At 34.3% G+C, this 22,811-nt stretch overlaps 4 protein-coding genes and 1 long non-coding RNA gene across 5 annotated transcripts in view; 4 read left to right on the forward strand and 1 right to left on the reverse strand.

Moving 5' to 3' along the window:
* The window catches only part of LOC105124243 (uncharacterized), a 4,696-nt gene extending 1,530 nt beyond the window's left edge, over positions 1-3,166 (forward strand). Inside the window, exons 3-6 of the mRNA XM_011024178.1 lie at positions 742-1,030; positions 1,146-1,231; positions 1,310-1,401; positions 2,313-3,166. Of these exons, the coding sequence (XP_011022480.1) occupies positions 742-1,030; positions 1,146-1,231; positions 1,310-1,401; positions 2,313-2,545 (700 nt within the window). The 3' untranslated portion in view covers positions 2,546-3,166. The remainder of the gene's footprint in view (positions 1-741; positions 1,031-1,145; positions 1,232-1,309; positions 1,402-2,312) is intronic.
* A 2,364-nt stretch (positions 3,167-5,530) lies between these two features.
* On the forward strand, positions 5,531-7,174 carry LOC105124253 (uncharacterized). The gene is made up of 3 exons (XM_011024190.1): positions 5,531-5,701; positions 5,786-5,994; positions 6,603-7,174. The coding sequence occupies exons 1-3, from the start codon at positions 5,606-5,608 to the stop codon at positions 6,898-6,900; spliced, it is 603 nt and encodes a 200-aa protein (XP_011022492.1). The 5' UTR covers positions 5,531-5,605; the 3' UTR covers positions 6,901-7,174.
* A 31-nt stretch (positions 7,175-7,205) lies between these two features.
* LOC105128191 (reticulon-like protein B14) lies at positions 7,206-10,686 on the forward strand. Its single transcript, XM_011029752.1, has 6 exons — positions 7,206-7,406; positions 9,371-9,437; positions 9,525-9,705; positions 10,156-10,288; positions 10,385-10,454; positions 10,532-10,686. Exons 1-6 carry the CDS (start codon positions 7,206-7,208, stop codon positions 10,684-10,686), a joined length of 807 nt encoding a protein of 268 aa, XP_011028054.1.
* A 2,079-nt stretch (positions 10,687-12,765) lies between these two features.
* Positions 12,766-15,855, forward strand: LOC105124259 (probable inactive leucine-rich repeat receptor-like protein kinase At1g66830). Its single transcript, XM_011024202.1, has 2 exons — positions 12,766-14,676; positions 14,823-15,855. The coding sequence occupies exons 1-2, from the start codon at positions 13,176-13,178 to the stop codon at positions 15,494-15,496; spliced, it is 2,175 nt and encodes a 724-aa protein (XP_011022504.1). The 5' UTR covers positions 12,766-13,175; the 3' UTR covers positions 15,497-15,855.
* Positions 15,856-19,211: 3,356 nt separating this feature from the next.
* Positions 19,212-22,394, reverse strand: LOC105124268 (uncharacterized). The gene is made up of 2 exons (XR_842022.1): positions 19,779-22,394; positions 19,212-19,530 (listed from the first exon to the last, which is right to left on the reverse strand). It is a non-coding gene; the product is annotated as an uncharacterized LOC105124268 (long non-coding RNA).
* Between the last annotated feature and the right edge of the window lie 417 nt (positions 22,395-22,811).

Here is a 22,811-nt window from a genome sequence, read left to right on the forward strand (position 1 = left end):
TGCTGAATGAGAAAATGAGTCTTAAGTCTTCAAAGGTGATTTTTATACATTTAAATTTGTACCACCAATATTCTGTTAGACAGGAAGTTTGCATTGGGCCTTCTCTTGGGTTTTGATGTGTTGGAATAAGATCTCATGCTGTTGGGCATTTGTTACTGGCTACTACCTTGTTTTTTGGGGCTATCAAAATTGTGGGTTATGGAATGGGTGTCAGAAAATGTTGTATTGCATTTTAACAACAAAGTTATTTCGTGTGTGATTTCTTTTAAATATAGTCACTCTTAGCAAAACTGAACCCAGGCCCAAGCCAATACAGCTCTGATTTCAACTTAGCATGATATTTCCATTAATTTTTTTTATCAAATGATATGATTTCAACTTATTACAAATTAGCTCTGTTCTAAAGTCATATTCTGGTATCCCCTACAACCTAATTCCTGATGATAAATTTCAAAATTGTTTTATGCCTCATCTTTCAATAACCAGGCTACACGTGCTGTTTCAGAATCAGTATCATGTTTGTGTCCTAGTGTTATTGTCACTAGGCACAAATAGCTAGTACTCAACTTGTCTCATTTGCTTAACTAGATTTAGAAATGGCTCACAGGCCAATGCAGATACAATCTATTTTACTGAACATATTACAGCTTATATTATCTTGTTCTCCTACATTTTTTTACATGTTCGTTTTTTTTGGATTGGCTGATTGTATGGTAGAACTGAAGTTTGTTCTCGTTGCAGACAATTGGGTGAGGATAGTGACAGTGATTTTAGAGATTCAAGTAGTGATGGAAGCAGTGATTATGAGCATGAAAGAGGACTGAAATGCTCAAGGGAACGATGGAATCATTCTCATGCAACCAATGACTTGCCTCCTAGAATGGATGGATTATCATTAAGAGATCAACGTGGTGCCCATCAAGAGGATTTCTTCAGTGATGAGGGTGAATATGTGAGTTCTCAAGGTTGCTTGCTATTTGAGTATCTCGAACAAGACCCTCCCTACAGCCGGGTACCATTAGCTGATAAGGTTATCCAGTGTCCTTTTTCAGATATAGAAATCCATGCATATTTTTATGAGTACGGTTCCCTTTTTAGGCTCTCTCTCTTTTTACCTGATCCTGAACTCTTTTTTACCGCCTCAGATATCGGATATTGCCTTCCGTTTCCCTGAGCTGAAGACTCGAAGAAGTTGTGATTTATTACCTTCAAGTTGGATTTCTGTGGCCTGGTATTCAACATTTAGTGTTGCATTTGATTCGAATATTATCATCACACATGGCTTATAGTTCCTTATGGACTTGTATAGGTACCCAATTTACAGAATACCAACAGGACCAACCTTAAAAGATCTGGATGCTTGCTTCCTGACATTCCATTCTCTCTATACCTCATTGGAAGGTAATGAAATATACTTGGCTGCTGATTTCTTTATGTTGCATTGTGTATTTGTAACTGTATGTATTATTTTTTGGTGTCTTTAGTTTTTTATTATGCTTGTTGATATTTTTAGTTAGATCTTATGTGTGGGCCTCTTACTCTTAGAGATGTTCCTAAATTAGAACTATTTTAACTATATTGCAAAGTTACCAACCCTTCCTCTAAAAGCACTTCCATATGAAAAGCCATCTTTTAGGATCTTGCATTTAATGCTTTGATTGCCATTTGATGTATAATGGAGCGTGGCTTTACCCTTGGATTGGTTTTTGGTATTAAAAAATTAAGATTACTATGTGGTCAACGTAAGAATACAGCATATTACAGGAAATTGAACAATAACATTTCTTAGACTATCTGAGACGGGCATAAATCTTGAGACAAAAAGGGAAAGGAGGACCATAACTGTGGATGAAGGAGTACATAAATTAATGAATTAAAAGCATGCATTTTTGTTCTTTTTTTAATTTAACTTTCAGTAAGTATGCACTGCTTCTCTCCAAATTATAATTTTATTCTGCTGCCACCCTTTTTAGCATAGGCATTGTTACCCTAATCCTTTATAGACTGGACTTTTCTTTATTTCATTTCTCAATGGAAGTCTAGAATACCTGCAATCGGGACAATGCTGATGATGCTTGTAAGACCAGTGGATTTGAATGAAATAGTGTGATGGTATTATGAAAGTCAAATCTTATGGTTTTATAGGCACCAGCATTTGTTGATACTGTCATTGTACCAACCCTATTTCTCATTGTAACAATTTTGGACCTGAATAATTTTCAGCATGACAAATCTAAATGCTTAACATGTTTCTATCAAATAAAGATTTTCTTCTACTTTAATGAGACTCATCATGCCAACTTTCTTGGCAGGTGGGCGAAGTGCTCAGGCCCCTGTAATGACGTATTCCAATGAAGTGGATGGTGTGTCTGAGATGTCCTTGCCTGTTTTTGGTCTCGCATCCTACAAGTTCCAGGGGTCCTTGTGGACATCCAATGGTGAATGTGACCATCAGTTGTCAAACTCACTATTCCAGGCTGCTGATAAATGGTTGAGATTGCTTCAGGTCAACCATCCAGATTTCCTATTTTTCTGCCGCAGTTGATACCGAGATATGACTGTTACCACACTACTCCAGCTATTATACAAGTGAAGCCCAGTTTTATATTGGTACATGCACACACCTGGCATGTGAGTTAATTTCTGGAGACCATCATGATAAGTGGATTTGGGTGGTCATATTCTAGTAGGTTTCCTGTTATCTTTAATAATTTATGAAAAGGGGGGTGAAAAAAAATGCTGAGAATGCTTTAGAATGGAAGGGTTGCAATTGCAATAAGGTTCAAGCATAGTGAATAGAAAAAAAAAATATAGAGTTAGGATATGCTGCTGAAGGTCTGATGAGTGAAACCAGGGTAAAGAGGTGGTTTGGCTTTGCTGTCAGTGTAACTAAGATACGTCTTGCTTCTTTTCAATGTTTTATATAATGGGTATGTCATGATAAACCAGGCACTTTTTTTTGTCCTGATTATCCGTGTTTAGGATGTAGTGTTTTATTCAACATCTGGAAGGGGATGTTTGTAGGTTGTGTTTTCAAGTTTGAGCCTGCCTCACTTATGTAATCTAACACTTTACTGTTGTGATGTCCATGAGGAGTAATGTACTGAAATGGTATTGTTATCTGTACATTATGATTAGCTGAAACGTTGGTCCCTGATATTTTTTTCCCCACTTGTATTCTTGTGTATCGCCCACTAGCCCTGCCATTTTAACACCAACTGCTGTGGCATGGCCATATTTTAGTGCCTCTAATTCAATCCAGATTGTGCTTACAGATTCTACAATACGTCTCTTTTCCATGGATTCTGCCATGGTCTACAATCATTGAGTAGCCTACTTTTTCTATAACTAGAAGTCCCATCTTCAACTTGTGTAATAACAGCTCTTGCTTTGGTGGGAAGAGAACCGACCAGGGCCTGAAAGACCTGCCTGTTTCTTCTTCTTCAGATTTGTTGGAATACAGTTATATATATATATATATATATATATATATATTGTTATTATTATTCTTGTTTTCTTTGTGTATTCCAGGCGGGGTCTTGGGTAGAGAAACCAGTTTCATTCATTCGAAGCAGTTTATGGTAGTTATTACCCATCATTCATGGGATGTAATGTGTTTCAAAGTCTTTCCAGTGTCCTCGTGTAAGAAAAAAGGTTCGTTTGGTAATATAAAACCCAGATTTTTAACTTATTTAAAGAATGATTTCAGTGCAATGAAGATACTCATTAATCTTTTTGTGCCTTTAAGAGATTCAAGATATTTAATTTTTCTTGATCATTGATTTTGGGATTTCTTAATATACTTGGGTCATGTTTGCTATGATGCAATGTAATGAATTTGTACAATCAAATCTTTAATTCACTAGTGTAGAAGTTTTCGGAATTTAATAGTTGCCTTGACAGTGTTTCCCTCCAATTTTTTAAAAATTATTTTAGTTCACATTTTTTTTTTTCACAAACTGGTGTGTGTTTGTATTTTTTTTTATATATATCCTTATGTTTTATAAAAATTACAGTTTATTTTTAGTGGTCTGAACTGAAATCTGAAAAAGAGGAACTGAATATGAAAAAAGTAAGTGAAACTTGAGAGATGGGTTTTTCACTATAGTACATTCATAGTGAAATGGGTACTGGGGCCATGGTAAAATTATCTTTTTACTTTTTATTTTTTTTACCATTATCTTTTTACTTTTTATTTTTTAAAGTTTTATTAAAGAGTTAAGATGATCTTTGCACATAATTAATTTGTTATTCTTAATTGGTTTGGGGATTTTTTTTTAATAACATTGCAATCACTATATTTTTTTTGAAGAATAAACAATTAAAATTTTTAATCTAGGGCTGTATGTTAATTTTATTTTTTTCATGAATGGTTGAGTTGCGCACATATATTTACTATGCAAATTTATTATTCTTGGTTTAAGGGGTTTGATTGTAATTTTTAGTGATTTTTTTTATTATTGTTAATTAGTTCTAGATGCATTTTTATATATAATTTTATGAACAGTTAGTTAAATTACTCAATTATTCTTGTCACTCAAATTTTTTTAGTCGGGCTTAAGGGCTTGGTTATAATTTTACAGGGACGCTTTTTGTTATTGTTATTTAATCATAGATGTATTTTCAGTTTTATGTTCATATAAAAAAAAAAATAGCACACGCCAGGCTCATGCAGCTAACGACAGCTATTGAAATCAAGCTTCTACAATATCCCGACAAGCCAACAGCGCTCCAGCTATTGACGAGACACGCTAGTCAACAGAAGCCAGTAAAAGGTCCCATTCCGATCCATACATTCTTACATACCCTCACACCGAAATACCCAGAATTTCAATCAAAACCCTCAACAACCCTATCTTTAGGCTATTTGCACCTTAAACCCGTGTTCTTGACCACACCAGATCAGAACCCCCCAATTAATTATAATCATAATTTAGCTCTTAATTAAACTAAAAAATATTGGTTTATATCCAAAAAAGCACAGCAGGCCCCCCCAAAACAGAAAAGTCGTAAAAAAAAGGCAAACTACCTTTAAAAAAAACGTAAAATACACTTTTGCCCTTTATAAATTTAAGTGCATCCCACTTCTATCCAATAGCTTATTATTTACCATTATTTAGAGTTTCCATTTCACCAGATGCTATTGAGCAGAAAGCAGCCCTTTCTTCCCATTTTTTATTTCATTTTCGTCTCATTTTCCCTCCCAATTCCAGAATTTTTTTTTTTTTGTAGAAGGCCAACATCTGCAGAGAGCCTCAAAAAGAAAAAAAACAAATTAGTCCCAATTGATCTTAGACATATATCACGATATCTCACAAAAACACTTAAAAATTTCATTAAAAAATCAAAGATTAAATTAAAAAGTAGGCTGTTTGTTTGTTAATGGTAATTGCAGGAATGATTTGCAAACCAAAAGGGTAACATCAGGATACATTTAAACTAAAGAAACAGAAATGAAACATGGAGGAATATTTAGGGGCAAAAATGAAATTGCACAAAAAATCAAGCGAGATATGCTTTTACTAGGTAGAGAAAAAACAGTTTGCATAACACTATAACAGAGAGACACGCACACACGGAGAGATTAGCAGGAAAAGCGACAGCAATGATGGCGGTCTCAATCTCCATTTCTGTCATCATCACCTCTCTTCACCTCGTCGCCTTCGTCCTCGCCATCGGCGCTGAAAGCCGCCGCAGCACCGTAACTATCTCTCTCTTTCTCTCGATTTTTGAGTTTTCGTTTTTATCTGTTCTGTTAAATTTATCTTGCGTGTTTTGTGTGAAGGCTAAGGTGGTGCCTGATCAGTACGATGAGAGGACTTACTGTGTTTATGATACGGACGCGTCTACCGTGTACGGATTAGCTGCGTTTGGGCTGCTACTTATTAGCCAAATAATTGTTAATGGCGTTACTAGGTGTCTCTGCTTTGGAAAAGGCCTTGTTACTGGAAGCTGCTCCACTTCTTGTGCCATCGTCTTCTTCATCTTTTCCTGGTAAAATAAATTTACCATTTTCTCCCTCCCCATCCCTTCAAATTCCCTGTCTTTATTTTCTCTGTTTATCATCATTTTTTTCAGTATTATTAATTTGAACGGTCTAGACCGGTCCTTTATATATACATGGTTGATTAATTGGGTTTTGGGTCTATTGTTCCACCGACAAATGAAGCCAAAATCTTCGAATATTTGATTTCTGTGGTTTGAACTTGTGGGTCTCCAAGCGGCAACATGTGAACTAAGCAACAAAAATAGGAAATATATTAATCTTCAAGATTTATGGATTTAAGATTATTATTTAGGAATCTTCATAATAATTGATGTGGGTAAATTTGTTATTTCTTGTGAAACAGCATACTCTTTATTTCTCTACCTGACTGTTAAAGAGCTTGGTGCTCTTGGTAGGACAATTCAGAGTTTAGGTAAAACCAACCTGAACAACATTTTTTCCAATTTATTTTCATGCCTGCTATCTTTAGCACACCTGAATGGTACATGTATGATACTGATCTCCCCCGAAACGACATACCTATTTAGCTCAATTTGCCAATCATTTCGCTTTATCATCCGTGAGAAATCAAGAATTTTAACAAAGAAATCTTCAGGTTAAGCTTTTTGGGAGCCGAGGCATGCTTATTAGCTGGATCAGCAAGGAATGCATATCATACCAAATACCGAGGATTATTTCGTCAGGGTGACTTATCATGTGCCACACTCCGCAGAGGTGTCTTTGCTGCCGGTGCAGCTCTTACATTGTTATCACTGATAGGGTCAATCCTTTACTATTGGGCTCACTCGAGAGCTGATACTGGTGGATGGGAGAAGCACCAGAATGAAGGCGTTGGAATGACCAGTGCAAGTTACCCCCAGCAGCAACAAACTGGTGAATTTGAGAAGGCTTGATTATGAATTGATTAGGTCAATGACTAAAGCTTTTGGGGCATATCATTGGAGAAAGATGGGTAGAGGAAACTGACATGGTCTCAGAGAGCTACAAGCACGCATGTATGATCTTATATCATGTCTGATGTGAAATAGCCAGTGTTTTCTGTGTGTATATTTGTTGTGCACTTCTTGACACTGCCTCCAAGAATTATAGTTATACTGGCCGCTTGCACTCCATGCGATGTCTTAGCATTATAGTTGTACTAATATCACATCCGCCTATCTCCTGCCATGGCGATAAAAAAAACTAGTTCTTACAAACTATGCTTGCTCAAAGTTTTCATTGGTGTGGTTCCTTCAAGGAGGGCGAGAGATGGCAGAAGGCCGCTCCAAGTTGTGCATCTCTGGTTTCCAATGGGCCTTCTCATGGATCTAAAAGGTATTGTGAATCCAAAGATTATAGAGTAGAGCAGAACAGCTGTAAATCCGACTGGTTCAATGTACTTGTTAGGAAACCCAACAAGGTACTTGAATTTTGTCATTTCTTGCCAGTGAGGAAGCCAGCGAAACTCATCCACTGTAGGAGATTAAAATAAGCCAACTCCTCGATAATAATTTTTTTGATTATTTTTTTTATGCAGTAGCAGTTGAATTGAAAATAAATTTTATTTAGAAATTTATTAAAATAATGTATATTTTTTTATTTTTAAAAAATTACTTTATCGAAATGATTTAAAAATATAAAAAATTAATTTTAAGTAAAAGAAATTAAATTTTGCTTAATCCTATTTGAGACTCCATACCAAACAGGTTAACCGATAATGCTTAACCGATTTAATGTGAAATAAATGGTTTCTAAGCTTTCATTTTCAAGTCGAAAAGGAGAATACCGCTTCTACTTTCAATAGGAGTCAACTGAATCAACGAAAAATCACTTCACATGGAAACCAACTTTGACAGAGATCCTCAATGGCAGAAACCCAGTTGCAGGGATAAAATTAAAAACCAGTCCCAACATGGGTTTTCCATCGGTGTCTGTCCAAAAACTAAAGTTGAGAATTAGCGTCATTTTAAACGATGTTCTTCAAGTAGTAGAGATGAGTTCAGCTAGAGAATGGATTATACTCGTCGAATTACATAATCACCGGTAAACCGGTAAACAAAAGAATAATATGTATTGCAGAGAGGGAAAGTACAGAGGAAAGGAGATGAAAGCGGAGCGACAGACGTCTAACAACAAATAATAGAAAAAAAAATTAATTGAGTAATTAATTGCTACAAAAAAAAAACCTAAAATAATTTTTAACAAACTCCCAAACATTACCTAATTTATCTTCATTGCTCAACAATGAGAAAAATGCACTGCAAATTAGTGTGCCGGCCCGGGATTACACAGATTTTTTTTTTTTTGGCTTGATATTCAAATTTTTTTTTTCCCAATAAAAACTTGAATATTTTTACAATCAACTGAGATCTTTTAAAAAGAAATTTTATACATGACATAATTTTTTGTTATCTTGGGTTTTTTTATCCTTTATGAAATTACCCCCCCATTCTTATTATAAGTTATATTTTATAAAAACATTCAATAATGATGAATATGAGTTATGTATATTATATATTTTATAGGCTATTTTTTTATTTAATGTCAAATATTTATATAAAGTGTCAGATTCATGTATATCTTGATGATTAATTATAGATAGTTTCATGGCTAACAATAGATGATGTAAGATATTATTTATAATAATAAGTGGTCATGTTTTCGAGAACCATTAAAATCAAAACAGACAACATTAACAATTAAATTCTTCAAAATTCAATCACGAACCACAATTAAGTGAGCATATGTGACAATCTTTAAAAGATTAAGACACAGAAGATAACACAAAATTTCATAGCCCAAATAATTGAACTTGAATTACTTCATTTCATCCATTTATGTTTAGTATCTTCATCCTAGCATACTCAAAAGGTCGAATTATATCGATATTATGTATTTGTGTTGGAGTACAAAAGCGAATGGCTTAATTGAACGTGAATTCCATTTGTGTTTAAATTCTCACTTGATGCAGTAATAATAAATTACCTTAAATAATTAGCATAATCCGTGGAGAAATTTAATTTGATGGATCTCATCTTTACAGTTCAATCTCCATAATTGCTCCCCCCATGATCAAAAGCGATATTAAACTCTAAAATCTCCATCGACATTAATTCTAATTAATTCACTTGTCCGATCACTGCCGAGGACGAAGATCTTCTTCGTGCGTGGATCGATGAACTGATTGAATTAATTATTGAACTTTTCATGCGCGAAGGGCATTTACTTTCCTGCATGCCAAAGCCATGGTACTTTATTCAATCTCATCAACTGTTTCTATTCTAAGATTAAATTTAATAGAATTAACCACGGCTTTTTTATAGAATGATGATTGCAACACCTGATTTGCTGCATTGCTGGGATATTTTCTTTTTGGTGAATTAGATTAAGGTAGTAGCATCCAACACAATCATGAGAAGTGACATGCATGCCGTCCTTGGACGGGGAAAGGGTAATACATGCACATATCTTCCCCTTAGTTTGTTCATGAGGTCTGAGATTCATTTCTCTAATGCTGTGTATTTGGTTCCCTTTGTAGTTGCTGACATATTGTCGTGGAAGAACAAGACATTATCAGGAGGGATCCTGGGGGGTGTTACTGTTCTATGGGTTCTCTTTGAACTTACAGAGTACTCTTTAGCAACCTTCTTCTGTCACATTCTCATGCTTTTGATGATCACCCTCTTCACATGGTCCAAGAGTGCAGGACTCATCAAAAGGTAACAAGTTATTGTTAGCATATTCTAATGTAAAGTGCCTGTTTAAGAACCATTTATTTTTGTGATATATAATCCTATCTTGCCTCCTATATTTGTAGTGGAAAGTCAATCTTTTTGTTTTACTTTTGGTCAATTTCCCTTACAAATTAATTATAATTGACAAGATATGACTCTAACCATGCCCATTGATTATAACAATTATAATAAAATTTCAATTTCCACTTTTTATTAATATTGATATCTGAATTAATTTATATGTATCTTGATTAATTTTATAAATCTTAAAATTAATAACTCTGAAATTTATAATTTTAAATTTGCAATCTTTAATATATTTTCTCGAGAGAAATTGACAAAACTATAACATAGGGGAAACTAACTACAAATAGAGGTCCTAGCAATGTTGTACTTCTGAAATTCCATATGTTACTGTTTTCTTCATCAATTCAGGAATCCTCCTACTTCTAACGAAATAAGGTTGCCAGAATCAGCATTCAGATTCTTCTTTGATCAAATTAACGAGACTATACTTACATTTTACAGAACATCAACAGGCCAGAAAGGTTTAAAAACCTTTTTTGTGGTATACAAGTCTCCATCTGCTGACCATCTTAATTCTCTACATTATCTATTTGGATTATAGATTTAATTGCAAATTAATTATGCACTTGATTTTCAGACGTTAGCTGGGCTTTACATCTTGTCATTTATTGGATCCCTATTCAGCACCATGACTTTTGCATACCTTGGTACGGCCATGGAGTTTTCTTTATCGATTTTTTTGTTTGAACCTGATTGGATTTGTGTTTTCATTTATTCCTTGTAGTCTTTGCCTGCTGTGCGACAATACCAGCTTTCTATGAGCAAAATAAGATGCAGGTGCATGAGATTTTTGGGCACAGCTACAGAGAAATAAACAATTCATTGAAAGATTTCAGGTCCAAACTCGTTGACAAGATTCCTAGAGGAAAAGATGACTAGCTAAGCTTGCCAGAATTTGATAGCTCTCTAAATGATCAACGGAATGCAAAAAATCTCTCAAAACTTCTTAGCATGCATGGTTTTAACTTGATATGACCTCCTGTAGTTGACATATGATGAAACGATTCAAAATATAATAAAAGTAATCATAGCAATACTAATAATAATAATAATAATGATAATGATGATTGCGACGACGACAATAACCATGATGATGATGGAGAAATTAAAGCATCGTTGAGGTCCAATATTGCAATACACATCGCTGGCTAGCATGAGGTGGATATTTAGTCCTTCAGCCCGAAGAAAACTAATATACACCAGGGCATGATCTGGACAGTTATGATTTTAGCAAAAATATAAAACAACAGTAAAGATCCTATACCTTACATCCGATCACTTTATAGCAGCTACCTTTCAACCATTTAGCATGTTCTTTTCGCAGTATTTTCTTAAGATTTTGCTATATGAAAGATAGAGAGAAATACCGGAATCCGGGAACATATAGTCAAAATTACGGATAAAGAATCAGTAACCTTGTGACAGTTGGGTATCAATCCCTGCAGTGCTTTCATCTCTCTATTTATCCGGTCCCTACGTCTCTGCTCAGTATCAAATATTGCAAATATTTGATATGCATTTCAAATAGTCTTACACCATCTCACTGTCTCAGACATGATATGCATTTCAGCCGAGCGTGTCCTTCCATGCCTCTGATTAAGTTTCTTTGTCTCTGTCTCTCCATAAAGCTCATCAATCTCCTGAAACCAGACAAATTGATATGCACTTTTTAATTTCTAATAAAAAGAATAAAGAAATAGGAACATCAACACTGTAAGACTCTATCTACAGTTGTTATAAGTAATGTAGATCCCAAAAATCAAATAGAGGGATCATGTTTTTCTTTTCCTAGGCCCGTAGAAAATAACTTGCTCTTCAATACCAAGACACGGAGCATGCCGAAGACCAGGGGTGCAACGAGATGGGACTCTTGAAATTTAATAATTAATTATTTCATATACGCTTCGCTATTTTCATATATACAGTGGCTCTTTAGAAACAAAACTTATTTTTATAGTTTATAATCTACAACTTTCATTTTATTTTTTTTAGTTGGTGCATATGTGAATGTTGAGAGAGATAGACTCGATTACATGATCAAAGCAAATCGAAATAATCTAAGAAACAAGAGTATTTCGAGGGGTGATACCGAGGGCTCTGATGCTGGAAATTAAGGTTATTGTTTCATCTTTTCTTACAAGTAGTGTCAGATACATGATAAATTACTATCAAGACGCAATGGTTAATTGTTTGCTGAAGCTTGGGAAACCCTTTCTTTTTATAACATCCACATGCAATTTGAAATAGCTTGAAATCACGAGAGCCACGCAAAAAGAGAAATTACAAGCATGAAGACAAGACTGATATTATATCTTAGATTTTAGATTTTCAAGACGAAGGTTGGTGAAAACCCAAATGTTAATATATTACAATTTTTTTTCCTGATTGTCTAGTTTCCCAACTGTTTGCGAAAGTTAATGTTCTCGAATCAATATTCTCTAATTTTAATTAGATGTTCGTAATTTTATATTTCAAAAACGATGGAGGCCCCTCTCATTACCATCTCCTGGTCTAGCTTGATTCAGGATTTAAATGTTGGACTATTGAAGTTATGAATTCAGATTTTATCCACTACAGACAACTATGAATTATGCTGTCAAACACTATAGACAACTATGAATTATATATGCTGTCAAACACTACAGACAACGGGTTTGTTATTGTGTCCGTAAGAATAAGATTTAAACAAATTGTTTTCAAGAAATTAAAGAATGTCTAAAATCATAATTAAAATCTCTCAAAGATTATAAATTTGCCAATCATCTTAAAAATGTAATATCTGAAAATATATTAGGTTTAAGGAAAAAATATCCATCAGGCTTTGCAATATCTCCTGATATAATATAATTTATCATTATTTTCTTGGTGCTTAATATCCTATAATCAGTGCCACTCATCATTACAAAAACTAAGATGAGAAAAATATGGAGGGAGCTGCCCATAAAGCGAAAAAGAGCATGCTCGTGTTATTAATTACATGGAGTCGCTTTCCAAGATTGAAGAAACATCACTGCACTGCCCCATAGATTAGATAATTAGGTTAATTTTCTATGTAATCTGAATACTCTCAACTACTTTTTCATGTTCCCCATTTGTTTTTCATTTCTCACTAAAATTATCCATCTTCCCAAGGTGCAGTCCCTGGTACTAAAGAAAACCTTTACCATTCTTCCACGCTCTCTTGAGTTTTGCCTTTCACATTCACACTCCATTCTCTCTCCTCATTCTCTTCTCCACACACACATGACACAACGAGAGAGAGAGAGAGACTTCATTGCTTCTGTCAAGCTTTCTTCGTTCTCATTTGGCTTTTTGCGTACTGAAAGGTAAGCTCTTTAAAGCCCCACTTTTGCATTTTGCACCCTCCAATGGTCACTTTGTTTGTGGACATGTTCTCTTTGAGTTTGCTGGTTCTTGTTCTCTTTAACTCTTACAGTCTGGTGACTTCTTTGAATAGTGAAGGGTATGCACTATTGTCGTTTAAGCAGTCTATTAACGAAGACCCAGAAGGGTCTTTGAGTAACTGGAACTCCTCTGATGACAACCCTTGTTCATGGAATGGGGTTACATGCAGGGACCTTAATGTCATGTCTCTCAGTATTCCAAAGAAGAAACTCTATGGGTTTCTTCCTTCTGCTCTTGGGTCACTCTCTGACCTTAGACATATAAATTTGAGGAATAATAGGTTGTTCGGCCCTTTGCCTGCTGAGCTCTTTCAAGCTCAAGGACTCCAAAGTTTGGTCCTTTATGGGAATTCCCTTTCTGGGTCTTTGCCAAATCAGATTGGCAAGCTCAAGTACCTCCAAACCTTGGATTTATCCCAGAATTTCTTCAATGGATCAATACCCACGTCAATTGTTCAATGCAGGAGACATAGGGTCCTTGATCTTAGCCAAAACAATTTCACTGGTTCTTTGCCAGTTGGGTTTGGTGCCAGTTTGATTTCTCTTGAAAAACTTGATCTTTCATTTAATAAATTCAATGGTTCAATTCCTAGTGATATGGGAAATTTGTCTAGCTTACAAGGAACTGTTGACTTGTCACACAATCTCTTTACTGGTTCAATCCCAGCTAGCCTTGGAAACCTTCCTGAGAAGGTTTATATTGATCTAACATATAACAATTTGAGCGGTCCAATACCTCAAAATGGTGCTCTAATGAACAGAGGTCCTACAGCATTTATTGGAAATCCTGGTCTCTGTGGCCCTCCATTGAAAAATCCATGTCCTTCAGATACCGCCGGTGCAAGTGCACCTTCAGCAATCCCTTTTTTGCCTAATAACTTCCCCCCTCGAGATTCAGATAACAGTGGCAGAAAGAGTGAGAAAGGAAGAGGACTGAGTAAGAGTGCAGTTGTTGCGATAATTGTGAGTGATGTCATTGGGATTTGCCTCGTTGGATTGTTGTTTTCGTATTGTTTTTCTAGGGCTTGTTCACGCAGTAAGGATAAGGATGAAAATGATAATGGTTTTGACAAGGGAGGGAAGAGAAGGAAAGGGTGCTTGCGCTTTAGGAAGGATGAGTCCGAGACTCTATCTGAGGACGTGGAGCAGTATGACCTTGTGCCACTGGATGCGCAGGTGGCTTTTGATTTGGATGAGCTGCTTAAAGCGTCTGCTTTTGTTTTAGGGAAGGGTGGAATTGGGATTGCTTACAAAGTTGTGCTTGAAGATGGGTATACTTTAGCTGTGAGAAGATTGGGCGAGGGAGGCTCTCAACGATTTAAGGAATTCCAAACGGAAGTGGAAGCAATTGGCAAGCTAAGGCATCCTAATGTTGTGACTCTCAGAGCATATTACTGGTCTGTTGATGAGAAGTTGCTTATCTATGATTACATACCGAATGGAAGTCTTGACACAGCACTTCATGGTAAGTTTCAAAAACCATCTTGCCACCAGAGTAAATTTTCTGTTGCCTCATTTCCCTTGATTTTTATTTTGTTTCCTCATGTAGTATTTTTTTGTTTGTTTTATATTTTTGTTATTTGAAAGTTTTAGTTCTCTAAATGTCAATAGGGAAGCCTGGAATGGTGTCATTTACCCCATTATCATGGTCTGTTCGGTTGAAAATCATGAAGGGAATTGCGAGAGGCTTGGTTTATCTTCATGAATTCAGCACTAAAAAATATGTTCATGGAGATCTGAAGCCAAGTAATGTGCTTCTTGGACAGAACATGGAACCACACATTTCTGATTTTGGACTTGGGCGACTTGCTACTATTGCTGGAGGGTCCCCAACACGGGAATCTAATCGATCTACCTTGGAAAAACCACAAGAGAGGCAACAGAAGGGTGAGCCAAGCTCAGAAGTTGCCACAGTTTCATCTACAAACTTGGTATCTTATTACCAGGCTCCTGAAGCACTAAAAGTTCTAAAACCATCACAAAAATGGGATGTTTACTCTTGTGGAGTTATCTTACTAGAAATGATCACAGGAAGGTCGCCAGTGGTCTGTGTCGGTACCTCAGAGATGGATCTCGTTCACTGGATCCAGCTTTGCATTGAAGAGCAGAAACCACTTGTAGATGTCTTAGATCCGTACTTAGCTCCTGATGTGGATAAGGAAGAAGAAGAGATTGTTGCCGTTTTGAAGATTGCAATTGCTTGTGTTCATAGCAACCCTGAAAGGAGGCCTACGATGAGGCATGTCTCTGATGTTTTTAACAGATTGGTTACATCCTCTGCTTAAGAAATCTAACGGCATTGTCAATCCAATACTCTAGTGGTTCTCGAAAATCATTAGTTGCATTGAGTAGGGGTTTCAAAGGATTTCAAAGATGATTGTTTTTGGCCTCTTTCCGTGGAAACATGTACCTCTATCAAATTCATTGAAGCGGTGTGAAGAGTAATGATGACATCTGTGTAATTTAATGTCTTTGTTCATGTTAGGATTCTGTCCTTCGGTATTATTCCGTGGAGACTAGGTGAAATTAGGTATGCTATAAGACACAAGAGCATGCTTGCTACTGGGTTTGGTAATCGTTGGCATTGCGATTGTGGAAGCTGATGTTTATTTAAAATATTTTAATTTAAAAATACATTAAGATATATATATAATTGGAACTAAATTGTGTTTATATATCCTGAAAATACCTTGCAAAGTAAACGTTAAGAGTGTAACTATTTTTAATCTTTCTGGCTGCCATATTTCCCCCAGACAGTAGTTTGCGTTACGCGCTCATCCGATTTGTCCCTTCAACTCAAATCTCCATGGCTAATCCCTTCATGATATTAAAGATTTCAGGATAGTGTTTCCGAATTGTCCTATGTTAAAACAATGAAGCAAGTAGAGGTAGAAGGGTTCACTAGTTACACAAACCATGTGGCACGAATATTGGAAGTGGAGCCACTACTAGTCGAAGTATCCAATTACTTGAGAAAAGCTCTTAGCATTGGCATGGATTTGTTCTTCTTTTTTGCTTTTTACTTTAACATAGATTCTTGTTGGAATGTCTTCGCTCAGTTCACTCCAGCTTGTTAGGATGCTGACATGTAAACCTGACAAGACAAAAGGTAAGAGACAGGATAAAATGAGAAATGGAACACACAAGAATTTATGTGGTTCACTCAATTGGGTTACGTCCACAGACAAGTCTTTAACATAGATTCTTGTTGGAATGTCTTCGCTCAGTTCACTCCAGCTTGTTAGGATGCTGACATGTAAACCTGACAAGACAAAAGGTAAGAGACAGGATAAAATGAGAAATGGAACACACAAGAATTTATGTGGTTCACTCAATTGGGTTACGTCCACAGACAAGTATAGAAGGATTTCATTAAGTAATGTGGGAAATACAACCTCTCTCGAATAATAGGAGAACAACTAAGAATCTCTCTATTATTAGGAGAAAACACCTCACTTACTCTATCACAAATACCTCACAATTGTGGGATTACTCTCTCTTCACTCTCTTCTTCTTCTCTCTATTTCTCAAATCCCATTAATTATGCCACCTAATTACATGACTTTACACAGTTAAGCTAGTCTATTAGGTTTCTTGCCTGATTCAGGTTTTACCGATCACGGGGCTTCAATTTCTTGGCCTTGGTGGGTAAGCAAGAGAGCAGAGTTCCTCTTTTCTGAATAAATTTTACCTGTAGAATATGTATCTTATTTAGTCAAGATTTTATAGGATCTCCATCCATGATAAAGTGCTTCTCAAAAAAAAAAAAAGGAAAGAAAGTGAGAAAGTGCATCTGCCCTAGTTGTTATGTCCACGGGGTTCAAATATTTTTATTTTTTATTAAAATATATATATATATATAATGCATTTTTGTCACTAAAAAAGTTTGTAAGTGCATATCATAAAATTTATATATATATTTAATGAAATGAATCAAGAATTATATGTATTAATAAATAAAAATACTAATGCTAACTAAAAGTAAAATTTAAAAAATAAAAAACAGATATGGTTTAAGATATTTAATGTTGCAAGACGGGATATTTACTTGATTGTATTTGCTAAATCTTATTAATTAAAATTATTTTTTTATCTAATTAAACAATAATAGAAATAGACATACACATTGATTTACTTGAATAAAATAAAATAAAAAATATTATACAAGGTTGCATATATTAAAAATATTATCTAAAAATAATTTTTTATATTAAAAAATAAAGCTAATCTATACAAAAAGATTAAAAAAATATAGATGAATAAAAAAAACCTCTTCAAAATTTAAATGCACAATCAACAAAATAATTGTCATTTAAAAAAATATCTCTAAACAAAATCAAAAGGAGAGGATAATTGATATTATGGAAAAAACATAAAAAATTTATATTAATTTCAAAAAATTATAAAAAAAAAGTTAAATGCTACTAAATATGGCAAGCCAGACTAGCCCGCATGGCTCATTTCATTAGGGCTCATGTGTTTAGATTATTATTATTATTTTTTTGCATCACATCATTTATCTCAAATATTTTTGTTAAAAAAAAAATCAAGAGACATGTCTGACAATTATGATTGCTGAAAAATTATGACTTAAGATTTTTTAACTTAAAAACCTGTTTTTAAATCAATTTTAACCCAAAACATATAGAAAACATCTTAGAAACTATGATAAATTTATTTGTGACATAAAAAACAAACAAATCATCCTAAAAATTCAAATTAACCTGAAACAAAAAATTTACACAAGCTCAATTTTTTTTTCAACAAACTTTAAATGTAAAAAAATACTTAATATTAATTAGCTTTATCAAATGGAACCATTTTACACAAATATTAATTATTTTAATGCCTAAATCATTGTTAATAAAATTTCTTTCTACCACTGAAATCTAATGACCTCTTTCTCTTGAACCAAAACCTAAAAAATAACTAAAATAAATTTTTATATCAAAATTAAATTAAAAAAAATCAAGGTGAATATGTATAATTCTTAAAGTATGAGGATTGAATTATACTTTTTGCATGAATTTTAAAATCATTACTCATTTATGGTGTATTTTCTACTTTGATCCTCTGTCTTTTAATTTTATTTATAATTGACAAATTCAACTCAATTGCCCTTGATTTTGGCCTAGAAAGGATGCAATCACATAAAAAAAAATAAGAACAAAATAAAAAAAAAATTATGAATTATAAATCCATAGTAAAATGTATAATGATACACATTGTTAGCAGCTATAATGAAAAATCCATGCATTTTAATTTTATATTTAATTCAAGATAGAGAGTATTTGAGAACACGGTTTTGGATCATATTTTTTTGTTTTAAAAATATTTTTAGCTTTAAGTTATTTTTTTTTGTATTTTTATAGATTATTTTGACTTTCTAATATCAAAAATTAATTTTAAAAAAATAAAAAATTATATTTCTAAAAAAAATACATTTAAAAAAATATTTTTTACCACCCTACCAAATAATACATTTTAAAAAATATTTTTTACCACCCTACCAAATAACCAATCAATGGGAGACTCAAGTTTTTTTAGGTCAATTGTTTCTCCCTTGCCGTTTTCAGATCCGGGGATTTATCATACCTTCTACCCTACAAGTGTTCATTCATGATAGAACAGGAGAAAGAATGCAAGGACATTTTTTCCCACCCACCCTATATCTGTAATTACATGGAACCATGGAATTATGACCACAACGATATTGACAGCCTATCTTCAAATTCCAAGCAGGAGTAGTCGGTTTTACTCGATGCATTAACATTTACCGCCAGAATCTTTTGATTGGCAACTTCTAAACATAAACTGCAAAATTATGAATGGTAGACATGAGTTGTTCGCAGCAAAATTCTAAAAGGAGAGATTCCGATTTCCCACCCACCCTTTTTGTTTTCGAAAATTCTCAGCCTTCACATTACCGTGATGGCACATGCTTGAAACAATGAATGATGGATAATGATATGCTTCATCAAACTCGCCACCCAGGATAACTACCAAAAAATGAACGAGTCTGATAAAAAATTGAGCAATACCTTGGTCAATTGAAATCTCATTCGTAAAATGTATAGATAGAAGCAGCCAATCGGCCAAAAACTACTTGTCTGCAGACCACCTCTGCTGACTAGAAACAAATTAAGGGCCAATTATTGGACACTCATCCAACATGCAAAACTTAATCATAAAATCGCCAAATCTTCAATGAGACTCCACAATTTTTCTCTGAACTATAAGATCTCTCCCATGTTCATCGCAGGCATTGAATTCATTCCATTTCTTTTACCTTCAAATCACCTCATACCTTCTGCAGCACCTACACATACAACACATGAATGCAGAAGAGGTAGTCAATCTCATGAGTAAAGCAACACATACATGTTTGGGCTCAATTTTTTATCAACATCAATGTAAAGGGAAGGCTGAATAAACTAACGGAAGAAAGTGGGTGCATGTATACACACAACACAACAAACAACACTTTTGGTAAATATCATGGTCTTTAATCTGATTGCAACTAAATTTGGCTATGATATATGGGTTTCGAGTTGTAACATAAAAGACCATATAATGACAAGCTAACTTCAGTTGATTAAGCAGCACGTGCCCATCATTTTTTGATTGTCACATAGTTACATGATCAAAACATAGCAAATGTGAACAATGATCAGATAGAAAGATGCATGTGCTGTTCAGATGAAATAATCGATGCTATAACATTTCAGAGTTTGCTCTCAAGTTATGATTCTATCTTCATCAGAATTTACATGAAGATCACACAATTACAAGGGGAAAAGGGTTCCTCTTGAACTTGACTTATCTCTTCACGGATGAGAAGTATCTCACCAGGACACAGATAATTGAGATACAGAAGTGAGAATCTGTATCCTGTAATGCAACATGGTCTCGATCATCAAACTTCAAAAAGAATTCAAGAGGCTAAAATAAAATAGAAAAAGATCCCACAATAAACAGAATCAGATGTCATTGTCAAATCATCAATCTGAGTACATTAAACAAGTTATAGACCAAGAGCTCAAGATCGAAGGAGACGTGTAGAGAATTAGCAGAGTTGTTTTCTTTAAAATTCGACAAAAGGAGTCCCCAAAATAAACCCTTAAAGAGTACTTAAACATGCAAATTTATCAGAAACAACCAGCAACAACAATAAACCTTTGCCACTTTTATTACAGTATCTATTAACTGATCACTTTTTACCATATGTTCAGGAGAACCTACAGCATGACCTAGAGCCAAGACACATCACCATTATGAAAAGGAAATAGTAGATTCTACCGTTCTTAAGGTGGAAAAACTGGGTAACAATAACTTACATGAGTTGTAGCAGCATAGCTGTTGTTAAAGAAAGACCACCACAGCACTGCTGAGCTGAAAAAGATATTTCGATTGAAATTCCCATTTTGAGAATCCCCTCGTAGAAACACAGTATAATTTTTCCATCTGATACCAGATCCAAACCTTTTTCATTGAGATCTTGCACAACACATGATGTGCAGTTTTTGAGAAGAAATCCTTTCAGAACAATGTTATAACATCTTAATCAATGGACTCTGTAAGAGTGGAATATCAGGAGTCAATGTTTTGCATCATGGATCCTTCTCTCTTACAATGGCCATTGATCAGGATGTTATGACTATGAAGGTCAGATGCGTAACCTTGGCTGACCATTGTATTTTAAATAACTTTTAACCTCATCCACTTGCCTTTGCAAAACAATATCCTTCCACATGTCTTTGCAAATAATATCCATCCAAGCATTATAATTGTAAATATCCAACATTTATTATGGCATCAGCAATTAGATTTTTCATACAAGGCAGTTAAATGCCAAGTTTGAACACCAAAACAGAAAAAGGCAAAATCAAGTTTCAGAGACAGTTAATAGAGATGTTTAAAATATAAACATCATATGCCATTCCTCACAATAAATCTAGTGCTAGGCGCAGGAGCATTGCAAGTTAGGGTATGAGAATTTGGAACTGGAAGATTGAACCGTAAAAATAAAAACAGGAAAGTTAGCAATACCCGATTGTTGTTGAAGATGAAAAGCGGCCGCAGAAGCCCTAAAAAGGCTTTCAGCCAGATCATCTCATCTACAAAGGTCTCTCTCATTGTTTCTCTCCAGATCATTGCAATCTGCTCCATCTTGGGTATATCGTTTTTAAACAGGAAAAAGATGCCCTCTCCATGGCCCCCATGAGTTCATGAGGAATCAAAACCCTAGAAGGCCCAAAATTGCTCTCAACTCTCAAGTTCACCAGCGTCCCAGATCAAACATGTTTTTGTTTTACATATCAGTACCAGGGCTATATGTTATTTCACGTAGGTCCCAGAATCTAAAACTGGACAATTACCTTCTCTGCTAAAAGATCTGGGGTTTGTGATGGTGCTTCACTACCTCCTAGATCATACAGGTGTCTTTTTATTTAATCCCCAAGATGAAACAGTGATCTTTTGTTTTAATCCCCCAGATCAGGCAATAAACCCGACAATATATCAAACTCAAAATCGAAACTACTTATTAATAACGCATGAAACGAATTAAAACTTAATTAACCAAATCACCAAATAAGAAAAACCCAAAAATCAAACTAAACTAAAATCCCCGGATCTAGAAAGTGTCTTTTGTTTTAATCGCCAGATCAAGCAATAATCCCAACAATTTATCAAACTCAAAATCAAGACTACTTACTAATAAAAGCATGAAACAAATTAAAACCTAATTAATCAAATCATCAAACAAGAAAAAACCATGAATCAAATTAGATTGAAAGAAAATGCAAAATAAATAAATATTACCTCATACCCACATCCTATTATCTCATTTACTCAAGAATTCCCATAGATTCAATCATTTGACAGACACCATTGACAAAATTCAAAGAGTCCAAAAGACTGACACTATCAAAACACACACCCAGCCAATAAGCTTAAAAAAAAAAATCATAATTGCACGGCTAATAACAAAGTGGGTGTTATTGCAAATCCATTAGAGGAGCTTATATATCTTCTCCGAACTTCAAAAAAGAGAGAGAGAGAGAGATAGAAGATGGAAGATTTCGATCTACTGGGTCTCTCTCTCAAAAACTAAAAGATAAAAAGAAAAGAATGAGGGAAAGATCGTGTTTTTATTTATGCTGAGGAGGGAAATGTAAGAGAAGGGGATGGCGTTATCATCGCTTCTCTCTCTCCAGCTAAACTCTTATAACTGTTTTTTTAAAAAAAGGGCTGATGATGTGTCATTCCCGCCTTGAAAAACAAAGTCTGCACAAATGCGCCCACCCTTCTTCTAAGGGCAGGTACTGGTAATTTCTGTAATTTTTTAAAATATTTTTATTTAAAATTATATTAATTTAATATCAACGAATGAAAATAATATAAAAATATTAAATTATTAATTTTAAATAAAAAATAAAAAATTAAATTTTTAATTAAAATATAAAAACAAATAAATCTTAGAAAATATTTTAAGTGACATACTTGGACATTTGCTCTTCAATTTTTACATATTGGATGGTAATATGATAAAATTTTATTAGAATGCTAATTTTTTTAATAATAATAATTAATTGATGA

Source organism: Populus euphratica, unplaced genomic scaffold (genome assembly GCF_000495115.2).
Source record: "Populus euphratica unplaced genomic scaffold, PopEup_1.0 scaffold1.1, whole genome shotgun sequence".
NCBI classification, from domain to species: domain Eukaryota; kingdom Viridiplantae; phylum Streptophyta; class Magnoliopsida; order Malpighiales; family Salicaceae; genus Populus; species Populus euphratica.